Source organism: Verticillium dahliae, genomic scaffold (assembly GCF_000150675.1).
Source record: "Verticillium dahliae VdLs.17 supercont1.10 genomic scaffold, whole genome shotgun sequence".
In the NCBI taxonomy this organism is placed as follows: Eukaryota; Fungi; Ascomycota; class Sordariomycetes; order Glomerellales; family Plectosphaerellaceae; genus Verticillium; species Verticillium dahliae.
This window is the reverse complement of record NW_009276922.1, coordinates 527307-552259: the sequence shown is the minus strand read 5'-3', so window position 1 is coordinate 552259 and position 24953 is coordinate 527307. Positions and strand designations below refer to the sequence as shown.

The following is a 24953-nucleotide window of genomic DNA, read 5'->3' as shown; positions in this document are numbered from 1 at the left end:
TGAAGCTCCTGCGCGTTCTTTATATGCCACTTTTCCCCGTACCCCCGCATCCTGCAGGCGTTTGATATCCCCTTCAATCAACTCTGTCAATCAATTACACGTATTTTCCAGTCGGATTTGCTGTAAACGCCATGGCACCAAGTACGCTTCAGAAAGCGCGCCATCTTCTTTTCGTGGCTCCCTTCGACCTCAGCTTCTCTCTCGCACTGGCAATTGTGCGAGGTCTCGTTCCTGGGAGCCGACCAGACGAAACATGGACTTTCCGCCAGGCATTTTCCATCAGCATGTTCAAGGCCTTGATCCGGCAAATGTCAGCCTTGCAGAGACCAGCGGGACTGAGCCTAAAACCCGGAAGCGAAGGAGACCGGTTCGTGGTGATGCCTCCTGGCCATCAGGATCTATATAGGGGACCGCTGAACGATCCTCTCATTCATCCGGGCCAGGTCGGGGCTATCTGGACGCCACACGCGCCGAAGAATCTGTCGGCACAGAATCAGAAATGGGGAAGCGACTTGCTCGTGGTGCTGCATCTCCACGGCGGAGCCTACGTTGTGGGCGAAGGACGAGACCAAGATTCGGGCTTCGCGGCACAGACACTTCTGTCGCACATGGGCTGCTCGCACGTCTTCATGCCGCAGTACCGACTAGCTAGCGATGCTGGGGGCCGCTTTCCAGCAGCGCTGCAAGACGCACTCACATCGTACCTCTATCTGCTCCGCCATCTCCAGATCCCCTCGTCACAGATCGTGCTGAGCGGCGACTCTGCTGGCGCTAATCTTGCCCTTGCACTCCTCCGATACATTGGCGAATTTGGTCCGGAACTCGGCCTACCATGGCCTGGGGCTGTGACGCTGTGGTCTCCGTGGAGTGATCTTTCCGTCGTTCTGGACACTACAAAGATCACACAGTCTCCGAACTATGGGTCTGACTACCTGGACGTTTCCTTCCCACTCTGGGGTGCGCACGCGTTGGTTGGAAATGGACAAGCCGGTCTGATGGACCCTTACATCTCGCCACAGCACAAGCCCTTCAAGATCGAGGCGCCTGTTTGGGTACACACAGGAGGCAGAGAAGTTTTGTTCCATGAAAACCTCCAACTAGTCGAGAAGCTTCGGAAGATGGGGACAACTGTTGAGTGGGTTGTCGACGAGCACTGCCCACACGACATCATTCTGCTCGGGAAGATTCTAGGCTTTGAGGAGGAGGCAGTAAAAGGCTCGCGCAAGGCTGGCGAGTTTGTGAGACTCAATCGGTCTCTGGAGAGTCAGTAAAGATAAGAGGGCGTGGTCGTCAGTGGGAATACTAGTTATAGGGTGATTGTGGTGAAGAATGGGGCACTTTGCCAACCAGCTCACGTTGGTGTCAGGACCTGAGGGAGGTATGAGACCGATAGGAGGTCGCCTTTTGTTTGACCGTAGAACTTAAGGAGAGAGAACCAAGCACAGTTAGGGAATAGTTATTAGGAAGGTCAACGGACCAGAGTTTAGAGAAGGGCATCGATTAATCTATCTACATAGCGACCCCTAAGAGACCGACAGTTGATCCCTTCACTCGTTACACAAGACTCCTTGACAATAGTATATTAACTGGGTGGGTGTTTCACAGCTCATGATCTAGTTTTGGCCAGATTGCATTTCTTAATTTGTTCCAACCGGACTACCGCGAACCCCTTTCAGGTGAGGAACGGCTGAAGCTGAGGGTGTTGACTGCCAGGAGGGGTACCCCGTCCGGGGGCTATCGGGATGAACATGTCGGACACGGCGTCAGGAGTAGGGAAATATCGGGATGCTGTTAGGCTGTTCTGCCGCTCAAACCGCCATTGGAGCTTCCGCGATAATTACTGATAAGGCTGAAGGGTCGGTGAACGTTGATCCGCTTGACAGGAAGCAATCCGGTGAGGGGTGAGGAACAGAGGATATCTGATTTATCATCCATTACGCCACGGAGCACAGTCTCAATACGTGTATGTCCAGCTTTCAGAGCCGAGGGTGACTCAGTTTTGTCACCAAGCCGATTTTACCTAGTGCCACTGTTATGTATGGTGTCATGTCTCTTCTCGTCTCGCCCCCAAACCCACCAAATGCCGAGCCGAAACCAGGCGAACCGTCCTCCGATTACTCGCTCATCGCCTAGAAGCGCCACGAATTACCGATCACTCAGACTTTCGCGTCAAGAACGTGAAACCGGGTCTCTCATTATGCCCTGGTGCTGGATCCTTCACTGGTAAGAGTGCTGGTAATCTTCGATATCAAGGCTTGAGCATTATCGATCAACAACATCATCATCACACCCTTATACCTTCATTAGCACTCAGTTGATCTTTTCGTGATACCCTGCAATTCCCAGCACATAACCCTTCAACACCACAGGCCACCACCCATAATAGCGCCTACCTTCAACAAGTTCTTCATCTACAAGAAGGTCCCCGAGGGCTTACCCATCGCCGGCCAGGACCTCGTCGTCGAGGACAGGCCCATTAACCTCGAAAACGCCCCCCTCTATAGCAGTATCCTCGTCGAGGTCCTTTACTCCTCATTCGACCCCTATATATACGGCCGTATACGCGACCCTAAGGTTAAGTCGTACTCGCCTCCCTTCGAGCTGGACGCCTCCCTTCGACCTCGACTAGCTTATCGTGAGCGCCTTCGTCGGAAAGGTTCTCCGCTCTAACTCGCCCAAGTTTACGATTAATAACGTGCTCGTCTCCTTCTATAGCTAAAACGCCTACGAGGGCCTCTACGAGGTCGGCAAGCCTAAGTCTAGCAAGATCATCTTTGTTTCCTCCGCCGTTAACGCCGTTAGGTAGCTCGTTGGAGGCTCTGTTTAGATGAGGATCGATAAAACCCATATCAGCTCTTCTTCGTGGTCTAACCAACACTGTGTCGGCTTGGTGACCACCTTCCCCAACAGCACTCATTAAACCTTCACTCAAAAGGTAAAGGCAGACAGACCTTGGGTTGCTTGACCGAAGGAACAGCTGCCCACTGCATTTGTCCGAGATGTGCTTGGGGAAGGGACCTACCTACCAACATTTCGTACCACGCACAGCCACCATGCAGATGGAACCATCCCCCGGAAATCGCATCGTCATCACCGGCCACCCAGCCAAAGCAACACACACGCATCCATCCCATCTGCAAATGACCATGACAGAGAAGAAGCAGCCCCAGCCCAACTCCGCTACACAGTCCCCAAGGCACAGGCGCACAAGCAGCCGAACGTTCCATCACACGCACCTGTACGCCCCCTCTCTCCCTCGCGTCACGGAACCGAAGCAGCGTGCCTCCCTCGATGGCGCAATACAGGGCGGAACGCCGGCTAGAAACAGCAAAGTTGCTCGCCTGCCGAAACGTTCCAGCCCGCTTCGTGCCCTTTTTTTTTTTTTTTTTTTTTTTTTTTTTTTTTTTTTTTTCCTATTGTCATCGCGGAGCATTGTTCTTTTTTCTTCAGCTGCCCGATTGCAGTGTAATTATAGTCTACGCCACAGCTCTTGGTTGGGGGGCTGGGCTGACGACATCCAACCGCCCCCCCCCTGTATCTACTCCGCACGAATACGAACAGGGGAAATTCCACAGCACGCGCCTGCGTAGCCTGTGCCATGACCTCTTCTTCCCGCACTGGAGGTTCTCCCCCCTTTTTGTTTTTTGCCCCCCTGATCTAGCATGTCGTGACTGGTCGAAGTTCGAGATCGAGGTCCTGAAATTCCGAGGGCGGCGGTGAGATGCGGACTGCGGCTTCTGCGTCTTCCCGGACCCTGGCGCCTCCGCCCGTGATGTCGGGATAAGGTTTCTGCGATCTTGGGGTCTGGTAGCATTCGAATGCTTGGGTCCCATTCATTTTTGTGGTCCTTCGCGAGCGCTACGATGCCTCCCTGCGTAGGGCGTATTATGCTAAGAAGCGTGCGTTACACGAGACTCTTCGAGGCTCGATGGAGTGGCGTAGCTGAGGAATTCCTCCCTCGTTAGGATCCTCATGAGTATCAGCGTCCTCGGTTAGCTGGTATTACATACTTGTGGTCGTCAAAAAAACAGAACGTGCACCAGGCAGATGGTAACGTCTTCACCGTCACTCAAGCATGGTGTTGCAACAGGAATTTCAGAGAACAGAAAAAATGAATTAGACATGTATCGTTGATGCTGGTGCTTTGTAATCTTACAAGGGCTCGCCGGCCCCTTGATGGTATCAGTAAGGACGAGGTGGCGGTGGGCCTCGTCCTGGAGGCCGATGCCCTGGGGGACCGAACCCCGGAGGGCCAAACCCAGGGGGGCCATGCCCCGGCGGACCATGGCCATGTGGCGGGCCATGGCCCTTGAGGCCCGACGTGCCCGGGTAGAAGGGCAGCGTGCGATACCTCCATAATCGCTTCCGCTCCTTGGCCCACCACTTGCCCACCGCAACAGCCTCCTCGGCCCAGACCTTGGCGTCCTTGCCCATCTTCTTCTCGACGCTGGCGACCATTTCGTCGTACGTCCACGCCGTCACGGCGTTTCGCTCTGTCGGATCCTCCGCGAGGTTCGAGACCATGTACTCAAACACTTTTTCGAGCGGCATGTTGAGCTTGTACGGCACATCAGCTGACGTTACAGTCAACATGCCGGCACCCGAGTTGATGACTGAAAAGTTCCACGCCCGCCGCTTGCCGTCTTTCTTCTTGTACTCCCGCACAAGAGACTGCCCTTCGTAGTCCTGCGCGAGATCCGTTGCCATCTCGGTATCGCGCTTGTTGAGAGAGCCGCTGCTGACAAGCAGATCAAGAATCGTTGGCAGGACAGAGATGGATGTCGCATTGACGGCGGACTGTACGCGCGGCAGGTGCGGATGGCGGAACGTAATGGGTACGCGGAAATCGGAAACGTGGGGCACTTCGTATGTTCCCGTCTTGCGGTAGTCCTCCTTAAATGTTTGACCGTGGTCACCGATGAAGACAATCAACGTCTCGTTGGTCATGTCGAGGTCGTCGAAGAGCTGCATGAGCTCGCCCATCCACTTGTCGTGATAGCGGAGAGTGTTGAGGTATTTGTTAAAATCTGTGTGCCACGCGTTGCTGCCCTGGCTGGGCAGGTAATCGAGTGTGCTGAAATCGCTGGGAGTATCCCACGCGTGGTGGGTTGTGCTGGTGAAATGCGACATCCAAATGCGCTTGTCCTTGGCGCGGGCGCTGCGCACGAACTCCGAAATGTGCGGCTTGAGGACGGGTTCGGGATATGCGAAGTAGTTGACCTTCTGGTTCAAGATGTTGGACGAGTTGAACCTGGGGCTCTCCTCGATCTGCTTTCGAGTGACAATATGCTTGAATCCAATCTTTTGGTCGAAAATCTCCTGCCTGTCGTACTCCTCCACCTCAGCTTCGAAAAGAGCCGGCATCCATTCCTGGTCGCGGAAGTCATCGCTCGGCGTCTCGTCATCGACCTTGGCTTTGTTGAAAAGGTCGAGAACCTGCGGGATGCATGGCTGGTAGCTGTCGGTGTCAGCCTCATCGAACTTGTCCACGGGCATCGGCCAGGCGCCGCAGTGCACCGAACCAAAGCTCTTCGTCGACATGGAAGCAGCAGTGTAGGAGCCGACGACGTTGACGCCGCCAAATCCTTCTGCACTGGAATCAGTCCAGTGCTTCTTTGCCTTCGGGTACTCCTTGCCGGCGAAGTCCTTGAAGCCACCCGAAACTCCAGAGATCTGTTCGATATGCGGAGCCATCTGGGACAATAATTGGTTAATCTTATCCTTCGCTGCCTTCGACTCGCCTTCGTGCGCCTTCATAATATTCTTCCACGGCTCTGAACCTTGCTTCATCGGCCAAAATTCCTGACGCAAGCTCTCCATGAGAACGAGCACAACGTTCTTGATCTTGATAGAGCCGTCTTCGAGTGGCTTTCGCAGGGGCTCCAAGATATCATTGTCGAGGTTGGTGATCTTGAGAGGGTCGTTTACCGGATTGTAGAAGGGTGGCTCCAGGGGGACGCTTGGGCAGAATGGCGTCTGGCCAGGCCCCTTAGGCTTATGCGATCCGAGGAAGCCATTCTTGAAGCGAAGGGGGTCCCACCGAAAGAAGCCGCGCGGCAGCTCCTCAGGGAGCCACTGCGGCGTCCTCTCACGGTACTCCTGCGCCAGCTTGCTATCGGAGCCTGGCGCCCAGCCCTTCGAGTTGGCACCGGGCTTCTCCCAGTGATCCTCTGCGAGCAGGTCGGGAAATGGCCAGGGGTTGTCGTAGATGCTGTTCTGCAGGGTGCAGTAGTCGGCATGGTTCTGGAAGACGTCCAGCATGGAGATGGGCAGGGTGATGGACATGTAGTCGTAAGGCCGTGCGGGCCGTGTGATGTGAGCAATGGTCAGGTAGACCGCAAAGAAGAACAAGCCGATCCAAGCTGGGAGGCGTCGGCGTCGGCGGCTCGGTTCAGGTTGGTCGTACTCGTAACCCTTCTCATGGAACGGCTCGTCTAGGAGCGTCGAAATGTCGGAGTGGTCCTCGCTGAATCGCGGTGTGCCGTTATGCAGGAGCATCTCGGCCGAGGCGGCACCTTCTTCGTCCCGATCCTTATTCAGGGGATGGGCATCGCGTTTCTCGGCGTGCGATCTGCGAAGTTGAGCAGAACGGAACTTGGACAGCCAGCGGAGGGCCGACAGAACATCTTCGCCAAAGGCCTGCAGAACATTGCCGACAGCGTTGTGCAGGATGTTGCGGAGAACGAAGCCAACGGCGTAGATGGCACCGGTAAAGGCTAGCAGGGCAGCACTACCGGAGAGGAGGACTTCGAGACCCTCCTTGTTGGCGTAGGCCTGGGCATCGCGCCATTGCAGTTCGCCGCTGGTTTGGGCGAAGAAACCGAGCTGAGAAGCGGCTCCACCGACGGCGATGAAGCTGAGGAGAGGGATGTCATGTTAGTTATAATCGGCTCCTCTTTCCCCCAGACATGACAAGAAGGGGGATGGCTCGAGTGCAAATCATGTTCTGCACAAGTTGTGCGCAGGTCGTGTGCCAAGAAGAGGCAGGTGAGCACGGATATAAAAAACTTACGAGATGAGGGAGCCGATGGAGACGGGGATGAGCCAGAAACCGCCCCGAGAATTCTGTAACAATAGGCGAAGTACAAAGACGGCGAGCAGGTCGTAGATCAAGAAGGTCGGCAGGTAGATGATGAAGGCACTGAAAGGAACAGTGGAGAAGTGAGCGATGAGGTGGACAGCCTTGCTGGCGAGGATGGCGACGGTGAAGGAGGAGAAGAAGAAAGGCGCTGGAGAACCGAGGAAAGCCATGGCCGCGTTGGCTTTGGGTGGGCGTGGAGCGAGTGGTGCGGAACGTGTTGAAGCGTCCGTCACCAGGCCATCCGAGAGAGTGAAGGGGTCCCGAAGGAGAGTTGAAGGTGGTGAAAGGAGGAGAAAGTGGGCAGGAGCAAGATATTACGGAATCGACGGGATCGTGGTTGCCGTTAGGGGGAGGGGCCTACTTTAGAAGTCAGGTACGGCAAGGAACCTAAGCAGGTACCTGGCCTTGCCTTAGTTGGTAACACGCCCCCCCATCCGTCACTCACGGGCCACGCCCGGGATGCCTGACCCTGGATCATGGAAGGAAGGAAGGGGCCCAACAAGGAAATGCAGTTACAAGCTGTGCTGTCAACGAGGGGGGCCAACCCGGCCGGGGAGAGGGGCGAGGGTGGAGGGGGCCGCAAGATCCAGGGCGAAGACGGAATGAAAGGGAGTGCAGTGTCGCGTGCGCCCCAGTCTATTCGTAGATCGCAGGATCCGCTTCGAACACATCTTCCCGGTGCTGTACCCTTTTCCATGCTAGCTGAGTGGCGCTGAGCGATGGCGCTATCCCAATATTTTACTTGCTTTGGGGGGGGGGCTTTGGCTGGGCCTTTTGGGGGTGTCTCTTGGGGGCTGGCTCCTTGGTTTTGGGGCTCAAGGGGCCCTTTTCGGGGGGCAGGCAAGTACCTTAGGTTGGCAGAGCAGGTGGTCTGGGGTGGGACTAACAAACGCAGGCCAAATTACTCGTGGGCCTCGTATCGTCGTTGGCTCCTCCTGGCCGCGTGTCGGCTCTCCCGACAGCGTACATGGGAGGTTCTGCTTGCATCGAATCTCCGCCGTCACTTTGAGTGTCACATCCCCATCCTTTGGCAGCCCCATCTTGATCAGCTACCTACTTACTGACTCCCTGCGTAGCAGACGGATTGACCACCCGCGCGGGAAAAGACAAGGCACGCGAGCTGACGAAGATCCCCGAGCAAAGAACGTCCCAGCATAACCTAAAAAATTGCCAAGAATGGCATTGATACCCCTGGAAAGCTTGTGCCGATATGAATACTGTTTCCTCCCACCATCTCCCGAGCATCTCCTCTGGTGGCACAGCACCCGCCCTCAACCGCGACGAATATGGGAGAAACACGCCCTGGGTTCCGCTGCAGCTGCTCATCGCGCCCAAAGGGCTGCCACGCCATTCCAGTGGCAGCGGGAGAGCCAGGCGGTAAGGCACTTGACGAAAGACAGCGAGATGCAGGCGAGACAGTCGGGTGCGTCTCCGATTGACTCTTGGGGCGAAATGAACCAGGGTCGTTCCTCCACGATCACACGACCAAATGCCCTTGGTGGTATGGCGTGCGAGTCAAGACTGCCGTGGCGCTACCCCGCCTTGGCGCCGCCGACCGAGGCTCGACTCCTTGGGAACCCATCCATTGCCTCCTAGGCCCAGGGGTGTGTCGTGTGTCGTGTGCCCAGCGTCGTGTGTCAGTGGAGTGGACGGCGCCAAAGGAGAAACCCTCTCCTAAAGGAGGCAAAAACCCTTTTCTCGTTTCCTATCCTCGCCTGTCTCTCGGAGATCGTCTCAATAAAGTCCTCTTGTCCCTGGACGTCTGGCATCTGGCAGGGGTGTTACATTCATTGGTGGGTCCTGGAGGCAATCAAAAATCCCCGGCATACCCAATGTTGACTTACTTCGCCTTCCTGGAGAGGGCAAGGGAGTTGCCGGCCGCTGCTGAGGTATTCGATATTCCTTCGGTAACAGTGAGCGACGCCGGCAACCGAAACAATTGCATCTCTGGATCGGCTTGGGACCACAATAGAAGCCTACGGATAATTGGGTCTCCGATGCAGACATCTTTCTCTCTGTCTTTCTCTCGACGGGGACCTGTCTGTGGCTGGCTGGGACTCCATCGAAATTACTAAAGGGCTCCTCAGACCGGCGGGTACCGACGACAATTGGGCGGAGGGGCCATTCGGCGGAGTGGCCATCTCTCGCAAGCTCGCGGGTGCCTTGACTCCTAGGGTATTGACTCTCGTGGAGTTTCGGGCTGTGAATCCCAACCAATACTTGCGAAGAAGGTCCTTTTTCTTCAGCACTTGACGTCAAAGACACACATACATGCGATGCTTCCTTCGCCGCTCAATAGGGCAACTGGTCTTACCATCTCGATCGAACGTTCAGTGGGGTTGCATCGAGAGCCCTTTTTCCTACCAACCACACACAAGAATCGCACAAGCCTGCCAATCAGCCCCAGCAGAGTTGCATCTTCCTGCACGCGGATGGATGGATGCAAATCTTGGGTCATTGTCGGGAAGGATGCATACACGGACCCATGTTCGGGTACAGCCTGAGGAGGGGACGGGGGGGGACTGAAGATGCATCCAGACCGCTGCTGTCCTGGTCTTCCAACTCATCGCGCCCCCATATATTTGCTTGTTTTCGTCTCCAACCACACTTTCGACGCCGTGCACGACAACAGTGAATCAATGCTACGTTTGGTCCGATACTGACCTGTCTGCTGGGGAAATTTTCTTCTCTGAGGGCCGCCATGTTGACGGGAACGACAAAAGGATCGGCCTTGTTTACGTCAAAGGGGGGAGCGCTAGCTCAATCAGTCATGCCCATCAATCCGTCAGTCAACTCAAAAAATAGGTTGGACGGAATGCGCTCGGCTCCAACGGCTTGCACATGAATGTCTTGCTTTGGGAGTTGCTGCACTCTCGAGGCCCCCAATGGCCAATGGGGGCAACACCTGCTCGGCCCAGCATTGCACTCCTTCGTCCATCGGAAGCAGGCTTTGGGGCAACTCGAAACGCGTCATGATGGCATGCAACATTGCAGCCACCAAACGATCCCTCTGTTTCCCCTCTTGACACTGCTGTCAAAGAATCGCTTGCCACTGACGCGCCGCGGCGCTGATGATCTGATCTCTTGGCTACGCACCAAAGCTGCTGCAACTGGCTAGGGCGCGGCCCACAGCCACTCAGCTGAGCGATGAGGTGATCTGTGCCTACCTTACCAAGCCTACCTAGGTCACATATCTTGGCTTTTCAAAGCCACCCCCAAGCAACAAGGCGCTTCCAAGTCCTACCAAAGGGTCCATACCATCATGTGCACTGCATGATGCTGTCGTGTTCAGACTCACTCAACCTTCACGACTTGTCGTGTCCATCCCTGAGGTTTAATCAAGACGCGCTTCTGCATTTTGACAGGTCGACGCGTAGAATGAGTACGACCCCTTGCCACCAATGTCCATGCTCTGAGACCTCTCCCACAACCAAGGTTTGACGGGGGTCGACGCGGTCCCAGGTTTCTTTGCATCCGAAATGGGGCAGGCATGGGGGATCGAGTCTCCGTGGCGAGCGGAGCACGTGCCACTTTCCCGTCGGATACGAGAAAAATTGGTCCAGCCAGCACTATTCAGCTAGTCATGTAAATTAGTGCTCTTCTCACGATGCCCTCCTTTTTTTGCCGATAGTGGTCAGTCAGATTGCGTCTGAAAAGGAGGGAGGAAGCATCTGAAACTTTGAGGCGCTTCCCCTGTGATTCCCAATCCACGAAGAAAGACTTGGTCACTTTACGACCGTTGTATGTGCTGGCCCGGCTGTGCATCGCCTGATTGGCTCTTACCACGATCTGCAACGCTGTGGCACGTCTCCTTGTTGTTCCCCGAGGCAGTTCATTGCCAAGCCCCTTAGCAAGATGACGATCCTGAGCCCTTTGGTCGAGGCCCTGAAATCTTGTCCACCGCCCGCATACTGATACGAAGAGGAGATACCCTTGGCCAATTTCTCCTGCAAACGGCAGCTTTGATGACCAGTAGCAGTGATACGCAAGTCTTAGGGAGCAGACTGGATGAACATGGCTCCAGACGCTTCTGACACTGGGCGCTGCTGCTGGTCTGCGCAGTTAAAGATTCTTGGCGGCAGCCTAGACCATCGCCCGGTCTTCGCTGTTCCTCTGTTGTCCAGGGTGACTGTATCCTGAGTGAATTCTCGTTCCTGCAGCTCAAAGCTCGCCCGGTCTAGTATTGTGCGAGACAGAATGCTGATTGACAAGCTGACATGTCTTGAGGTCCTTCCGGGGCCTCAACTGGGCAGTTTGTCCAGCTGCTCTGCCCACTGTTTGCGATCCCATGCACAGGAGCTGCCGAGATGCCTGGTCATCTTGGCGTATCTTATGCTCGCTTTTGGCTTTGGGACGATGTATTGCACGGTGTTGAGGGGTGATTTGAACGTTTTGATCTTGTAAGTTCAGTCTGGATTCGAACATCTTCTCTGCTCTAGAGTAAGGTATCTGACTGGTATGCTGCTTTCAGGAATATTTCCAGCAACACCATTTTGACTCGACCATCTTGGCACTTGCCAATTTACACGACTTAGCGGAGAATGAGAACACTGGGACACTGAGGAATGCAAGAAGAAGTAGTTCGCGTCGTGACTATGCCTTTGATGCTCAGCAGGGTGTTTTGCAGCTCTAGAGGAATCATCTTCGAGACCGACAATAACCTCCCGACTTGAGACGATATCCAAAACTTTGTTTTCGATTAAACAAAGAGCAATCAGAAGTCAAGCGTCTGGGTCAAGAACACAAGTCGAACGTGCATGTCAGCTGGACAGATGGCATCCTCGGCATGATTGCGAGCTGTGTCCTTTATCCCTCGACAGCACGCCTTGCTGAGTGTTCTGGCACGCAGGCCTTGTTGCGACAGAGAGGAACGGCATGACATGGATGCCATTTGACTTGGTAACACTCCATTGGCCAGGTTGAGGAATCGATAATATCCTTCCATTCGTCTCACCAGTCCACACTATCAAGAAAGCAGCTCGGTAACGGCTACTACTGCAGGCACGAACAAAGAAACAATTCTTCTCCGGTCAACACTTGATTCTTCCATCGATAGACCATCTGTTCAGCCTCTCCAGCAAGCCAGGAGAGGAGACGAATTCATCCCTCCATCAAATCGAAACCCTTAGCAACAATACTCTCGATCCTCCACATACATCAACCCAAAGTCTGACAGGGAAACGTGCCACTCCTGGATGGTCTCATACACATGTGTAAGTAACTTGTGTAAGTGCCGACCGTGCCAGTCTCGGCGGTCCCCGTTCTTGAACTTTCGGTTGAGGCAGTCCTCACGGTGATCGCAGCCAAAGACGAGCAGATAGGCATGTACCATCTCATGGATCAGGCCCTCGATGGCAGTGGAAAAGGCCACCGGACGGACGCCGCCGGACGACAGCGGGTAGGCAGAACGGACAGTGACGAGAGCGCGGACGCGGGACGACGAGAGGAGACAGCGGCTGACAGCGGACATGTCCGGGATGTTGACGGTCAGATGAACCCAATTGCGCTTTGATGGAAGGACGGCACCGGCGGGAAAGACCCCATCTTCGAGATGATGGAAAGAACCCGATGAGACGACGCCAGAGCTCGGATGAGTCAACGTGTGATGGAAGAAATATTGGTCAAGAAGCTCGACACAGTCCAAAAGCCTGGTATTGTCGGTGGTGTGATCGAATGGCTTTTCAAAGCCTGAGATGAGTAGAGACTGAAGAGTTTGCTGGATCTGACCAAGTGCCATATTCATCGGATCCGGAGGAGCAGTGTTGATGGTGAAGGAAACCAAGTCCCGGATGGAGTTGGCGCTTGGTATGATGTTGGGCAATGGGTTGGCTGTTGGGACGAAGCAAGCACATTGTCCGTCCGAACTTTCTTGATCTTGATCCCATAGAGATGATTGTTCAGTCTTGTTGAGAGCCATCAGATCTTTGGCTGAATGCGGTATTCGTCTTTATACAGTTGGCAGCTTGGAGTTTCTGATCTCAGATTCAGACGAGGTGTTGAAGTTGGTAAGAGAACGACGAGAATGTGGTAGTTTGTCACGGATTGAAGGAGGGAGAGCTTCGAATAGGATATTGAATAGCTCAGGTTCTTTCTCTTGTTCGAAAGCCAGCGCTTCTTTCTCTCTTGAAGCAGGACTTGCCAAAACTATATAACTGACTACGCTTGATGCAACCGCGTTGTTTGCGTCGAGATGTTCTGGGGGAACAGGTTCCACTTATTTCACAACTTACACAGAGGAGTTTCGAGAAAACCCGTCACAATTGAAAGCTAACTGAGCATTAACAAGTGAACAAAGTTCCTTTAGATCATCGCTGAACCCCAATAAAGTGCGCTATGGGGTCGCCAGAGACCGGGTAAAGTGGATCCAACGATGGCGGCCCGATCCGGGGCCAGCACCGGGGGACCCTGTCTCTTGCAGGCCGGTGTTCTCTGATCCTTTGATGGGCTCTGGCTGGGTACAGAATTGAGGTTTGAGTGACATTCCTAGGGAGAGGGGGGGGGGCTCCAACCACCCAAGACACAACAGTAGGCCAGCAGCAGCTATCATGACCACAGCTCCAGGTCCAGTTGAGGCTTACGTGGCGGAGTTCTGGGCAGACGCACGCTAAGACTGGGGCGCATGGCAGGATGCAGGGCAGGCACTGCTGTGTTGGTCTCGCCTTCCGAAGCTCCGACTCAACCTCAGCCTCGTCTGAAATCTCGCACTCTCCCGCTGCCACCACGAATATTGCTCTTTTCCATACCGCCTCGGACTGCTTCGGATCTGCGTCTGGTTCACATTTCAGATGCCTCTCCCAGAAGGTCCCGTACCAATCTACCGCATCGATGTCGCTTTGTCGCCCGAGCATCGATACGACGAGGTAGCGCGCGATTTCGCGCCGCAGATGCGCGATGTCACCAAGATCTTCGACGATCTGCTCGCCTCCATATTCAAGTACCCTCTCTTGTGCCGCGGCGTGAAATTTCTCGCCAGGTCGCTATTGCGCCGGTTGCACGATGACGAACAGGATCGAGAAGCGCGGAGCATCGCCAAGGTGGCAGGTGTAGACCTCTACCTCATCATCGCTCTCAACGTCCTGCTCGACTCACTGATGGGCTGCACAGCGGGATGCATCTTGACTGAGCCTCATCGTCCCAAGGCTTCTGAAAGGAACGGACGCCTGATGCACTTTCGAACACTCGACTGGGCCATGGATCCCTTGAGGGAGCTGCTTATCATTGCCGAGTTTGTCGACTCACGTGAGGACCCCAACCAAGTCATCGCGCGGTCCGTTACGTACGCCGGCTTTGTTGGAACTTTGACGGCTGTCAGGTAAGAGAGGAGACATGATGTTTCCATGCTCAATTGCTGACGTCTTTCCACAGACCTGGCCTGTCTCTCTCATTGAATTATCGGCCAACACACGAAGGCTCAAAGCTTGCACTGCGCAAGCACCAAATCCTTGTACTCTTTGGGCTACGGCCGTCCATCTCGTCCATCTTACGATCGGTCATTCTCAATCCACGCCGCTGGCCACTCTCTGAGACATCATTGCGCGATAACGCACCAACTCCACTCGTCTCGTTGGTAAACCAATTGGCCAAGGAAGCAACGTCTCCATGCTATCTGACGCTCTGCGACGGCAAAGAGTCGGCCGTCATCGAGAAAGACGTCCACACTGGCAAGATCAAGACCTCCAACCAGTTCATCGTACAAGCCAACCACGATACCCACGGCTCGCGCTGCTGCGGGCCAAAGCCGAATCCCGACTCGGATCCGAGCGAGCCGCAAACGACTCTCCTCGGCGCCGAGCTCTTTCTGGAAGACTCAAATGAGCGCATGGACATGATGCAGCAGCAGTGGCTGCTGCATACGGTCGGTAGTAGAAATGACAGTCAACACGAGACAGAGAAGGACGAGCCCAACGGCCAGTGTCTCGGAGAGGGAACTGAGCATCGAGAAGTGCGACCTACAAAGGGCGTGAGAGAAAAGGCCTTACAGGCTTGGATGATGGAGTTTCCCATCATCAATGAGTGCACGCATTATGCCTGCATCATGGATCCCCAGACAGGAGGCATCCGATGGATTGAACGAGGGACGATTGAGTTTGACCCTGAGAACCCACGTTTCTAGGGCTAGACATGCTCAGCATGGCTGGTGCAAGTCAAAAGCATAATCCGGACACTCGTCCGAGTACTTGGGAACAGACATGATCAGCCAGCCTCCGTCAAGTAAACTGGACTCTTCTTACATTATGACTTTTTTCTACCTATCATGCAACGCTGTACAACCCGGAATGAATGCGTGAAAAGTACACGAACCTACTTTTGAGAAAATGCTTGAACGCGATATGCTTGTTATTTCAGTGAATCTGACCTGTTGCTGTCACGGCTGCTGTGGGGGTTGGCCTGAATATCCGACGTCAAGCCCGCCTCGTCGTTGCCTAACCCATAATCCGTGGTATCCTTCGCGCTCTTGGACGAGTGAATGTGCACCGACCGCGTCAGCATGATGCCGCCGTGCTGCGATCCGTCGAGGCCCGAGCGGCTGTCGTGGGCAGCGTACCCGGCGTAGGCAGAGGAGCTCTTGATCTTACGCGTCCACAGAGCGTTGATCGCCGGCAGACAGGCGCAGATAAGGCCGATGCCAGCCTCGGCGTTGCTGGTCACTCGTCAGCATAAAACACCAAGAGGAAGTTGTTTTGTCACTCGAGCTCTCGATCGGTAGCTTGGCTGACTATGGCACTACTCACCCTGACAAAACGACCTTCGTAAAGACGATGGTCTGGTTCGAAGACTTGCCGTCCTTGAGGATGAGGATGAGGCGGTAGACGCTAAACCCCGTGGCGACGCCACCGGCGCACAGCATGCCGATCACCCGGAGCCTCTTCTTCCGCGGCAACTGCAGCGACCAGGTCAGCGGCAGAGGCAGCAGCAGGATGACGAGGTCGCTGAGGACGCTGATGATGGCGTCGGCCGTGATGATGGCGCTCTGGTCGAGGCAGTTCTCCATGTGGCCGTGCCAGTAGGCCGAGATGGGCCAGCAGACGAATATCTTGATGAAAATGCCGAGGCCGTAGTAGATGACAATCATGCCGATGAAGGCGTACATGCCAATCATGACCTTTTTGTGTACGGAGCCGAAGACGCGGAGGATGATGAGCATCAGGGCGAGCTTGACGGTGAGGGCCATGGGGGCGTAGAAGATCGTTGCTGCGTAGCTGGACTGGTGGCGACCATGTTAGAGACAATGCTGTGCAACGCAAGAGCAAGTGGATTCATGGAGCATACCTTGAAGAATGACTGAATGTCTTCCACTCGGACGTCCCATTGATTAAGGCCGGCACCATGGTATGTCACTGACTCGCGTGTAAGTCCAGGTATATCTCTTTGTAGCACTGCGCAAGGACCGACTTACTAAAACATGCGGTGATGCAATAACCGATCATGAGGACCTGTTCATGTCAGTATTCGTCTGCACGGATCCATAGGGTCAATGGGTGTTACCCATGAAGTGTACGTCGCATCTGATCATGTCTTGTCAGTTCCAACATTGCTTTTTTCTTTGAGGGGTGGGGGGGGAGAAAACGTGGAGTCTCACAGTCGTCCCAGCTCACAATGCCGCCCATGACCTTGGTCTTGGAATACAGACGTGCGGCAATGAAGAGGGTTGAAAAGAAAACGGTCAGACCCTGCGTGACGTAGGTGACTGTCCTCAACACATCCTGCGGGTTGTCGACATCTGCCACAACGCCGGCCGGCGGCGGTGCCGCACCTGGATAACTCATGGCGACAATGATTCAATCTCTAGTAAGATGGAAAAGCGGCAAGGTGGAAAAAAGGAAACCGGAAAGACAGACAGCCTTACAAGCTTACTTTGTAAAAGGCGGGAGTCTGCTGCAGGTAAGGGGGGGGGGGCGGGCCCTTGAGATCGATCCAGGGTCACGAGATCAGCGGGCACTGCTGAAGAAAATCCGGAACAAAAGGCCATGTCGGGTCTTGAAGATTAAATGAACCCTATTAATCCTTACTGCAGTAACGTAGCAGCAGAGGCTGCAGGTCTTGGTACAAGGATGCAGTAGGGGTCGTGAAAAAGGAATGGGAGGTATTCTTCGTTGGCCCAGATCGAGGCCAGCATACGAAGCAAGGTCTCGTCCTGTTCGGCTACATGCAATGTACGTCAAAGCTGGTCGAAGAAACGGCGGAAGACGGGACTAAGCGGGCAAGAGATGCGACGGGGAAAAGCGCCTCTTGATCTTGGATGAAGAGGTTGGCAGGGGTCATGCAGCCGGCATGAGAATCCGGCCGAAGACCCCTGAAAATCAGATGGAGAGACAGGGGACTTGTCCCATTGCCAAGAGACCGAGGTGGAGGGTCACCGTCCGGCAGTGACCAACCTCGCTTCCTGATGGGTTCATCATCACGAGATGCATATCACCATCAGGGGTATCTGCTGCAGAGCACTTGGATTACCCGGCGACATGTTGATCTGAGTGATTTTTGACCAACCAGCATCTCTTCATCCCAGGTACTCTTGGTGTTTCGCCGCATAGGAACTGCATGCGACATCGAAGCCTCCCAATGCGACATAGTGTGGGGAGAAATGATGGGGCATCCCGAAGAATCAGTTTGAGTCTTCTCATAAATCTACTGGCCTCCAGGTCAATTGCCCTTCTTTGCTGATGCTCTGGCGACGTAACCTGTCACATCTGTTGCATATCACCTGCTGATACCTATCACCGCACAGCACCTTGCCGATTTTGGTGTGAAAACTCTGTTCTTCTATTCACGAAGTCAGAGCGCACAATACAGACCAACGAACGCGGCCGTGCTTTCCGTCAGACCTCGAGCCAAACATGGGTGACGCTCTCATCACGGGGTCCGAGTCCCAGCTCTTCCAGCCCCTCAAGATCGCCAATGGCAAGATCGAGCTCAAGCACCGAGTCGTGCATGCACCGCTGACCCGGAACCGCGGAACACCTGTCAACGTCAACTCCACCCTCGAGAACCCGAACCGCGTCTGGCTTCCTAATGATGTCGTGGCTGAGTACTACTCTCAACGCGCGACGGATGGTGGCCTGATTATCTCTGAGGGCCTCCCCCCCTCACTCGAGGTATGCAAGCTAGTTGTTATACTGAAACTTGTTTCGTCAAGTGTCATACACTAACAATAGTATTTCAAGGGCAATGGCATGCCTGGCGTCCCCGGCATCTTCACTCGAGAACAAGCCGAGGGCTGGAGAAAGGTCGTCGAGGGGGTCCATGCCAAAGGAGCCTTCATTTACGCTCAGCTCTGGCACTCGGGCCGTGCCAACATCCCGCACCACACGGGAACACCCATCGTGGCTCCGTCGGCAGTGCCATGGGATGATCCCAATGAAACCTTTGCCTACCCTCCACCCCACACGTCAACTCCCGTCAAAATAGCCGACCACCCGCCCATTGAGTTGACGCACGAGCACATCCAGAGAACTATTGAGGACTACCGCAATGCCGCAAAGAGGGCAATTGAGGTCGGCTTTGATGGCATTGAACTTCACGCCGGCAACGGTTATCTCCCTGAGCAGTTCCTCAGCTCCAACTCGAACAAACGGACCGACGCGTACGGCGGCTCGCCCGAGAAGCGATGCACCTTTGTGTTTGAGCTCATGGAGAAACTCGCCCAGGATGTTGGCCAGGAGAACCTCGCTATCCGCCTGTCGCCCTTTGGCCTCTTCAACCAGGCGCGCAGCGAGCAGCGTGTCGAGACGTGGAACCACCTCTCCCAGGGCCTCAAGGAGCGTCTTCCCAACCTTTCCTACGTCAGCTTCATCGAGCCCCGCTACGAGCAGATCTTCTCCGAGGAAGAGAAGCAGAAATTTCTCAACTCGTGGAACCTGCCCAACGTCGACCTCTCGGGCTTTCGCAAGATCTTTGGCAACACGCCCTTCCTCTCGGCAGGTGGATTTGACGACCAGAACTCCTGGGGCGTCATCGAGAGCGGGAAGTACGACGCCATCGCCTATGGTCGGTACTTCATCAGTAACCCGGACCTTCCTGAGAGGCTGCGCAAGGGCCTACCGCTGGCCGACTACGATCGCAGCCGATTTTACGGACCGTTCGAGGACCCCACCATCAAGTACACCGACTACCCAGTTTATAGCAACTGAGCATTTGTTTCAGAACGGGAGGGGAATTTAGACTTCAAGAAATGCAGCGCGTATGTCGCTTTGACGTAAAGTCATGCAATTTATCCAGCCCTGCCGACATCGCCTTCATGCAATGCCTGACTCCCCCCCCCTCCCCCTGCATTGCTACACATGGTGCGCCGACATTCATGACTCGCAAGCCTTACAAGCTTCCAGAATCTGCCCACAAAGCTGTCCTATGACTAAAAGGGAGTGCACTGTAGCAACGGTCACTGCAGACTCTAGTTCAGAATGGAGCATGTGCAAGTGGGCATGGTCCACGCCTGTGCCGAGACCGCGTCATACTGAGCTTCAGAGCAAGGATGGCAAGGCTGATGCTCTGGTCCGAATGACACAAGCGATTCCGGGCGCCGCTGAGGCGGTCGCGAACCGACCCTGGTTGAAACACAAGCCTCGGGGTCCGCTGCAACTGACGATGTTTGAAAAGAGAGTTTTCATAGTTATTGGTCCAAGACAACATTGATTAGGTCGGGGGAACAGAGGTGGCGAAGTGCATGCATGTGAACGTCGACAACCATCTGCCAACCAAACTGCCTTTGCTGGTTGATATCTTAATAATAATCATGTCTTGCTTGTGGAGCGTGTGGCCTCTTTCGGGATAAGATCGTCCAGTGCCCCAGCCATATGTTGAAACATTGTGTAGTGGGTGTCATCGCTCAGTTCCGTGAACCTACAGCGTGGTAGCCTGTCAACCATGTGTCGTATCAAGGCGATCGGTGCGTTTTTGTCTTTCGCTCCATGCCAGACATGCACGCCTTCATACTCGACATCTTCAAAGTCGAAGCCCCAACTATTGGCCGACAGGAGCTTCGCCTCATGGACCGTCGCTTCGCACCCCTGTCTGAACGGCTCGTCAATCAGCATTCGCAGCAGATTGTCTCTCGCTTCCGAGATGGGCCGCTGCGGCTCTGATGTTTCCGAAGTGGGTTCGGGTTTAGTCTTATTTCGTTCGCCCTGAAGCCATGCATCGAGTCGCTTCCGGATAACTGCGGTGCCCAGCAGCCATCTCGCCGTGTCGACGAGCCCCTGCAGCAAGATCGTCAAGCCCCACGGCCACTGGTTCGCCATTCGGCTTGTCACCCTCCGGGTCAGAGACATGTGCTGCCGCCCTGCCCACCAAGGTGGACCGCTGGCGAAGAGTCCCACGCCCGTGAGCATTTCGCGGGGCAGCGCCCGGGCGCAAGCGAGTGCGTAGGGGCCACCGCCAGAGGCGCCCATGACGGCGAAGCGCTCAATGTTCTGGCCCGTTGCGAAAGCGGCGACATCGGCCGGCCAGTCGAGAATTCGTTGTCCTGGTTGGGTGGACGAGCGGCCGAAGCCCGGTCTGTCAAGAGCCAGAAGGCGGATCTTGCGTTGGCGAGCCATGTCGTCCATGACTGACGCCTCGAGGCGCGAGGAAGGGAAACCGTGGAAGTAAAGGAGAGGTTGGCCTCGAGGATCGCCGTATCCGGCGAACCCTAGAATCCGGCCATCGGGGAGGGTGAACTCCTGGCAATGCGTGTTTGCTAGAGTCGTTGCGAACCTGCGACCGGGGGAGATTGACAAGTGATGGCAGGCGCGGCGGAGCAGCTTGTATGTGGGAATCGACATTGCGATCTATCTGTGTGGTCGCTGCGATTTCGAGATCAAGAACGAACAAAGCCGCGTTTCAATGTCGCCTGTATGTTCTTATCCTCAATCGCAGCCTGAGGACTCAAGTTGCCGTCATTCAGGCAACCAAGCGGTTGCTTACAGTGTGAGCGTCTCACGTGTACGCGTATATGCGGCTCTCATACATCATCGCCGCATTGGTCGTATAAGCCAGCCTTCAGGATAGTAGACCAATCACATGCCAGGTTGGTTCGACCATCTCAACCTCACGGATGACACACATGACGTATATTGCCTTTCGCCTCCAGGCAAAATACATAGAGACCTTGCAATTGACCCATAGTCGACTTGTCGTAGGCTCAAGTCTCATTGCAGGCAGCGTGGACATCTAAGTAACATGCACTTCAAGTTACACGTCTTGTTCCTTGATTGAGCCTCATCTTATATTGGAGGATCTAGCTAGAGGCGTCAACTCGGAACGTAGTCCCCCAGAATGATGACCTCATAAACACACCGCAGGCTGCCCATATCGTCGCCCCTGAAGCGGAGCTCGCCAACTGTCGGGTCAGACTCCTCGACCAGGGCCTGAGTACAGCTTACACCCACAAAGGGACTCTCGCAGGCGAGTTCAATCATACTATCGTGACGGTGCACATCTATCGGATCCGCTCAACGAATCCACGTCGAGCCCCCACACCAGACTCCTGTCAGATCTTCACAACAGACGATGGACGTTGGGTCGTCTGGCAAAGTCAAGGGAGACACATCGGCCAGCTCGACCAACTCTGCAGGCTCTGGCTCTGAAAACAAAGGCGTTGACAGCGAGAGGACGGTCCGCCCTGCCACTCCTGCCGATTCCGCCGGCAGAAGTGGATGCGCTGAGCAATGACGAGTTTCCGGAGGAGGCTCCTCGCCCTGCAGGCAAGAAAAGACAACGGCAGGGTACCAGTCCCCTCGAAAAGAGACAGCGCCACACCAAGCTCTGTGCAGAGAGGAATGGCAAATCGCGACGTGGTACGGAGAACGGAGCATATGGGTTGCTTTGCGCAGATAGGAAGGATGGATTGAACACGGTTGACGAGGTAGTCTTGCTGAGTGAACCATTGAAAAAAGGTCACAGTTTGATAGGGCCATATGCATGATTGACAATGGCGAAGACATTAATATTCATTCTGACAAAGGTTACAATGTAATCATTGACACGGAGCCTGAAGCGAATTGCCAGCCCTATCACGCCAAATTATGCTCGCTGAAGCATTTCTCCTCATTCAGTACTCTGGAAGCCGACCTACGGCATCAGTTGGTCTAAAAGAGGGCGATCCAAGCCCCCGAAATAGCCAGCCCAACCGCCATCTTGACGAACGAACAATTCAACTGGGCAGCCAAGCTTCCAATCCGATCATAGCCTTCCACAGCATACTTCTCGCTCGGCACCGTCGTTGCCCCCCACCTGCCCATGTTTTTGATCCGCGCCTCAAAATAGTGTTCCTCGCCGTCCTCGAGCCAAAGATCACCGTTACCACTATCATTAAGTCCTTGCAAGATGCTCGAGGGATCCCATGTGAAGCTGCTATCACCGTCAGGAATGCTGACGTTCCTGCCGATGGTGTAGTCGACTGTCGTGCCCCCGCTGGTCAAGGTGATGTAATGCAGGTCGAAGGAGCGCCAGTGCTGCCAGTTGCCGATGCTCCTAGCTCGATCAATTGTCCAGGAGATCCTGATGGCGTTTGAAGAGAGATTGAGGGGTGAATCTGGATCTGGGCCAGTGAAGATTAGGCCACCATCATCTGCTTGTGCCGAAGGCACTGTGGTGGCCAGAAAAAACGCCAATGCGATCGATGGAACACGCATGTTGGAGATGTGTTGTGAAGCTTCGAGAAGACCAGAAAATCAAATGGAAATCAGGATACAGCGATTTCACTTACTCATGAGATGCTGAAGATCATAAGAATGTGTTCCGGCAAGAGTTGATGAGATGGTGCCATGAAGACTGACAAACTTGCATTGATGTTGGACAGGTCAGCCTTACTTGGCGAATGACGATAAACTCAAAAGCCAAGGCCTGGATTATTCAGACTAACGGGCCTCAATCCATGTGTGGCCTCTGATTTTGGTCACATTCACTTACTAGAACCAAAATTGGGGATCGCCAAGTTGACGAAGGATCACTGGCCAGGCATGTACCAAATTCTCGTCTTGGCTGACGCTTTGTCCCCACCACAATCGGCATCTACAGCCTTATTGCTCTTGAAAGGCTGGATGGGCGTTCAGCTGCAGCCTTGTGCCGCAGAACTTGGAAGGTTTTGTTGATGATCATGTGGACAATCAGACGATCAGGTGTTGCACTTGCGCTACGCAAAACCAATAAACATCGAAATCGCAGGCTCTCGATGGACCAACACCAAGTCAAAGTCATCAATTCATAAAGCTTTGGGTATGAACTAAAAAAAAACATAGTCCTGGTCCTCCACCCTTTAAGCCAACTTGCTATTAACGAAGGTCAAAGCCTCTGCGCCATAGATGGTGCCATACTGCTGGTGACGCACAGCGTCGTTGCCGTTGCAGCAGAATGGGTCAGGTGCATCACAGTACGACTGGATGTTCGCCGCAAAGGGGCACTGGAAGCTGGCCGGGCGGGCCGCGAACTGACAAGTATTAGTCGATATCACAGGAGCAATGGAACGAGTACGCTTACGCCTTGGGCGAGACAATCGCCGACATTCTGAGACTGGCCAGCGACGAAGCGTGGGCTGCCCATCATGATAGCGGCGCGGATCATCTGCTGTGCTGATGCAGAGATGGGGATGCTTGTGTCGGTGATGCCGGCGCTCGTGTCACCGCCGCCGCAGTATGCATTGTCCATGATCTGGCCACCCTGAGAGTAGCCAACGAGGATGATTTGCGAGTCTGGGCATCGCTGGTTGAAGGCGTTCACAGCAGTGGCCACGGCAGCAGTGCCCTGGCGGGCCGAGTCGGCATACTGGACGCCGCCGCAGCTGGCCTGGCCGCCGCATGCCGGATACACGATGGCCTCGGAGGTTGTGCCGGGGTTGGCTTGGATAATGGAGTTGACGACGGTGCCAGCAGAGCCGAAGCCTGGCGAAACGGTAGTCTCACGAGCGCCGAAGACGTGGATCGGGGGACAGTTGGCCTGGCGGGCGGTGACCTCCATGGGCGAGGCGGCCGCTTGGCCGAGCAGGAGAATTGTGGCACCGAGGAAAATCATGTTGAATTCTGCGAAGGGACCGACTGCGCGGTGTTGATGTCTGATGATAGGGATGCTGAGGCTGGTTGGATGGACCGAGATAAGATGAGATGAATGGGCGAGGAGGTCAATTTGTAGTCTCAACATTTTCCTAATGAATGTTGTCATATGAGAACGGGCGAGCCAAGGAGTCACGACAGGGCACTTCCGGCGAGCCGAGAGCCCCGTGGTGTTGTGTCGAAACGGTTCAGCCCATGGTGATTGATCGTCATTGGCAATTCAGCCGGAATAGAAAGGGGGTCAATGGGTCGGGGTTTGTGGAGCAGCATCAGACGACACATGCTCCTCTTTGGACGAGACAATGCTTGAAGGGGCTCGATTCGTCCGCAGGATCAGGCGTCTGCGGGGAGGTTGCACAGAATGGGCCAAGTCCCGTGTGGTGTAGATGAGCCGCATGATGAAGTGCCGATCCCGGGTCAAGGCTTCAGGTCCATTTGCCACGGTGTTAGGGATGATGAAACAGCCAGGTGACCAAAATACCTGGAAATGCGCGCTTGTAGCAGGAACGAGACTTGACCCGGCCGGCTGAAATAGAGCGTAGGGCCCGTTTGCAGACCAATTCTGATGAGGTTTCTGGTTCTGATGCTCCGGACAAGGCCCCACGCCAGACTGACAACCTATAGGTCCTATGATTATGGGTCACAGATTGTCTCGATGCTGGGTGACCGTTCAGCTGACTTGGGGAGCCCATCAAAGCACGATAGGTTACTTATTCAACCGCAGGACATCTATTGCGGTCGATAACAGATGGTGGTGGTGTTGTGAAGCCATCACGGATACAGTGCTAATCACCAAGCTGGCGGCCACCCACACGGAGCTGTGCCGGGGCAGGTGCCGACCACCGTGTGCC

General features: G+C 54.7%; 9 protein-coding genes across 9 annotated transcripts; 4 read left to right on the top strand and 5 right to left on the bottom strand.

Moving 5' to 3' along the window:
* Nucleotides 1–131: 131 nt before the first annotated feature.
* Nucleotides 132–1271, top strand: VDAG_05466 (esterase; the record flags this gene model as incomplete). Its single annotated transcript, XM_009652361.1, has 1 exon — nucleotides 132–1271. The coding sequence occupies one exon, from the start codon at nucleotides 132–134 to the stop codon at nucleotides 1269–1271; it is 1140 nt and encodes a 379-aa protein (XP_009650656.1).
* An 809-nt stretch (nucleotides 1272–2080) lies between these two features.
* VDAG_05465 (uncharacterized protein) lies at nucleotides 2081–2831 on the top strand (the record flags this gene model as incomplete). The annotated part of the gene is made up of 3 exons (XM_009652360.1): nucleotides 2081–2223; nucleotides 2370–2635; nucleotides 2716–2831. The coding sequence occupies 3 exons, from the start codon at nucleotides 2081–2083 to the stop codon at nucleotides 2829–2831; spliced, it is 525 nt and encodes a 174-aa protein (XP_009650655.1).
* Nucleotides 2832–4152: 1321 nt separating this feature from the next.
* On the bottom strand, nucleotides 4153–6943 carry VDAG_05464 (sulfatase domain-containing protein; the record flags this gene model as incomplete). Its single annotated transcript, XM_009652359.1, has 3 exons — nucleotides 4153–4172; nucleotides 4284–6856; nucleotides 6909–6943. The coding sequence occupies 3 exons, from the start codon at nucleotides 6941–6943 to the stop codon at nucleotides 4153–4155; spliced, it is 2628 nt and encodes an 875-aa protein (XP_009650654.1).
* A 5263-nt stretch (nucleotides 6944–12206) lies between these two features.
* Nucleotides 12207–12998, bottom strand: VDAG_05463 (uncharacterized protein; the record flags this gene model as incomplete). Its single annotated transcript, XM_009652358.1, has 1 exon — nucleotides 12207–12998. The coding sequence occupies one exon, from the start codon at nucleotides 12996–12998 to the stop codon at nucleotides 12207–12209; it is 792 nt and encodes a 263-aa protein (XP_009650653.1).
* Nucleotides 12999–13866: 868 nt separating this feature from the next.
* Nucleotides 13867–15194, top strand: VDAG_05462 (uncharacterized protein; the record flags this gene model as incomplete). Its single annotated transcript, XM_009652357.1, has 2 exons — nucleotides 13867–14393; nucleotides 14447–15194. 2 exons carry the CDS (start codon nucleotides 13867–13869, stop codon nucleotides 15192–15194), a joined length of 1275 nt encoding a protein of 424 aa, XP_009650652.1.
* Nucleotides 15195–15418: 224 nt separating this feature from the next.
* On the bottom strand, nucleotides 15419–16848 carry VDAG_05461 (uncharacterized protein; the record flags this gene model as incomplete). Its single annotated transcript, XM_009652356.1, has 6 exons — nucleotides 15419–15722; nucleotides 15814–16286; nucleotides 16352–16419; nucleotides 16479–16515; nucleotides 16568–16587; nucleotides 16662–16848. The coding sequence occupies 6 exons, from the start codon at nucleotides 16846–16848 to the stop codon at nucleotides 15419–15421; spliced, it is 1089 nt and encodes a 362-aa protein (XP_009650651.1).
* Nucleotides 16849–17916: 1068 nt separating this feature from the next.
* On the top strand, nucleotides 17917–19209 carry VDAG_05460 (12-oxophytodienoate reductase; the record flags this gene model as incomplete). Its single annotated transcript, XM_009652355.1, has 2 exons — nucleotides 17917–18174; nucleotides 18235–19209. 2 exons carry the CDS (start codon nucleotides 17917–17919, stop codon nucleotides 19207–19209), a joined length of 1233 nt encoding a protein of 410 aa, XP_009650650.1.
* A 456-nt stretch (nucleotides 19210–19665) lies between these two features.
* Nucleotides 19666–20838, bottom strand: VDAG_05459 (alpha/beta hydrolase; the record flags this gene model as incomplete). Its single annotated transcript, XM_009652354.1, has 2 exons — nucleotides 19666–19933; nucleotides 20012–20838. The coding sequence occupies 2 exons, from the start codon at nucleotides 20836–20838 to the stop codon at nucleotides 19810–19812; spliced, it is 951 nt and encodes a 316-aa protein (XP_009650649.1). The 3' UTR covers nucleotides 19666–19809.
* Nucleotides 20839–22068: 1230 nt separating this feature from the next.
* VDAG_05458 (acetylxylan esterase) lies at nucleotides 22069–24064 on the bottom strand (the record flags this gene model as incomplete). Its single annotated transcript, XM_009652353.1, has 4 exons — nucleotides 22069–22126; nucleotides 22259–22528; nucleotides 23323–23483; nucleotides 23534–24064. 4 exons carry the CDS (start codon nucleotides 24062–24064, stop codon nucleotides 22069–22071), a joined length of 1020 nt encoding a protein of 339 aa, XP_009650648.1.
* Nucleotides 24065–24953: the final 889 nt, after the last annotated feature.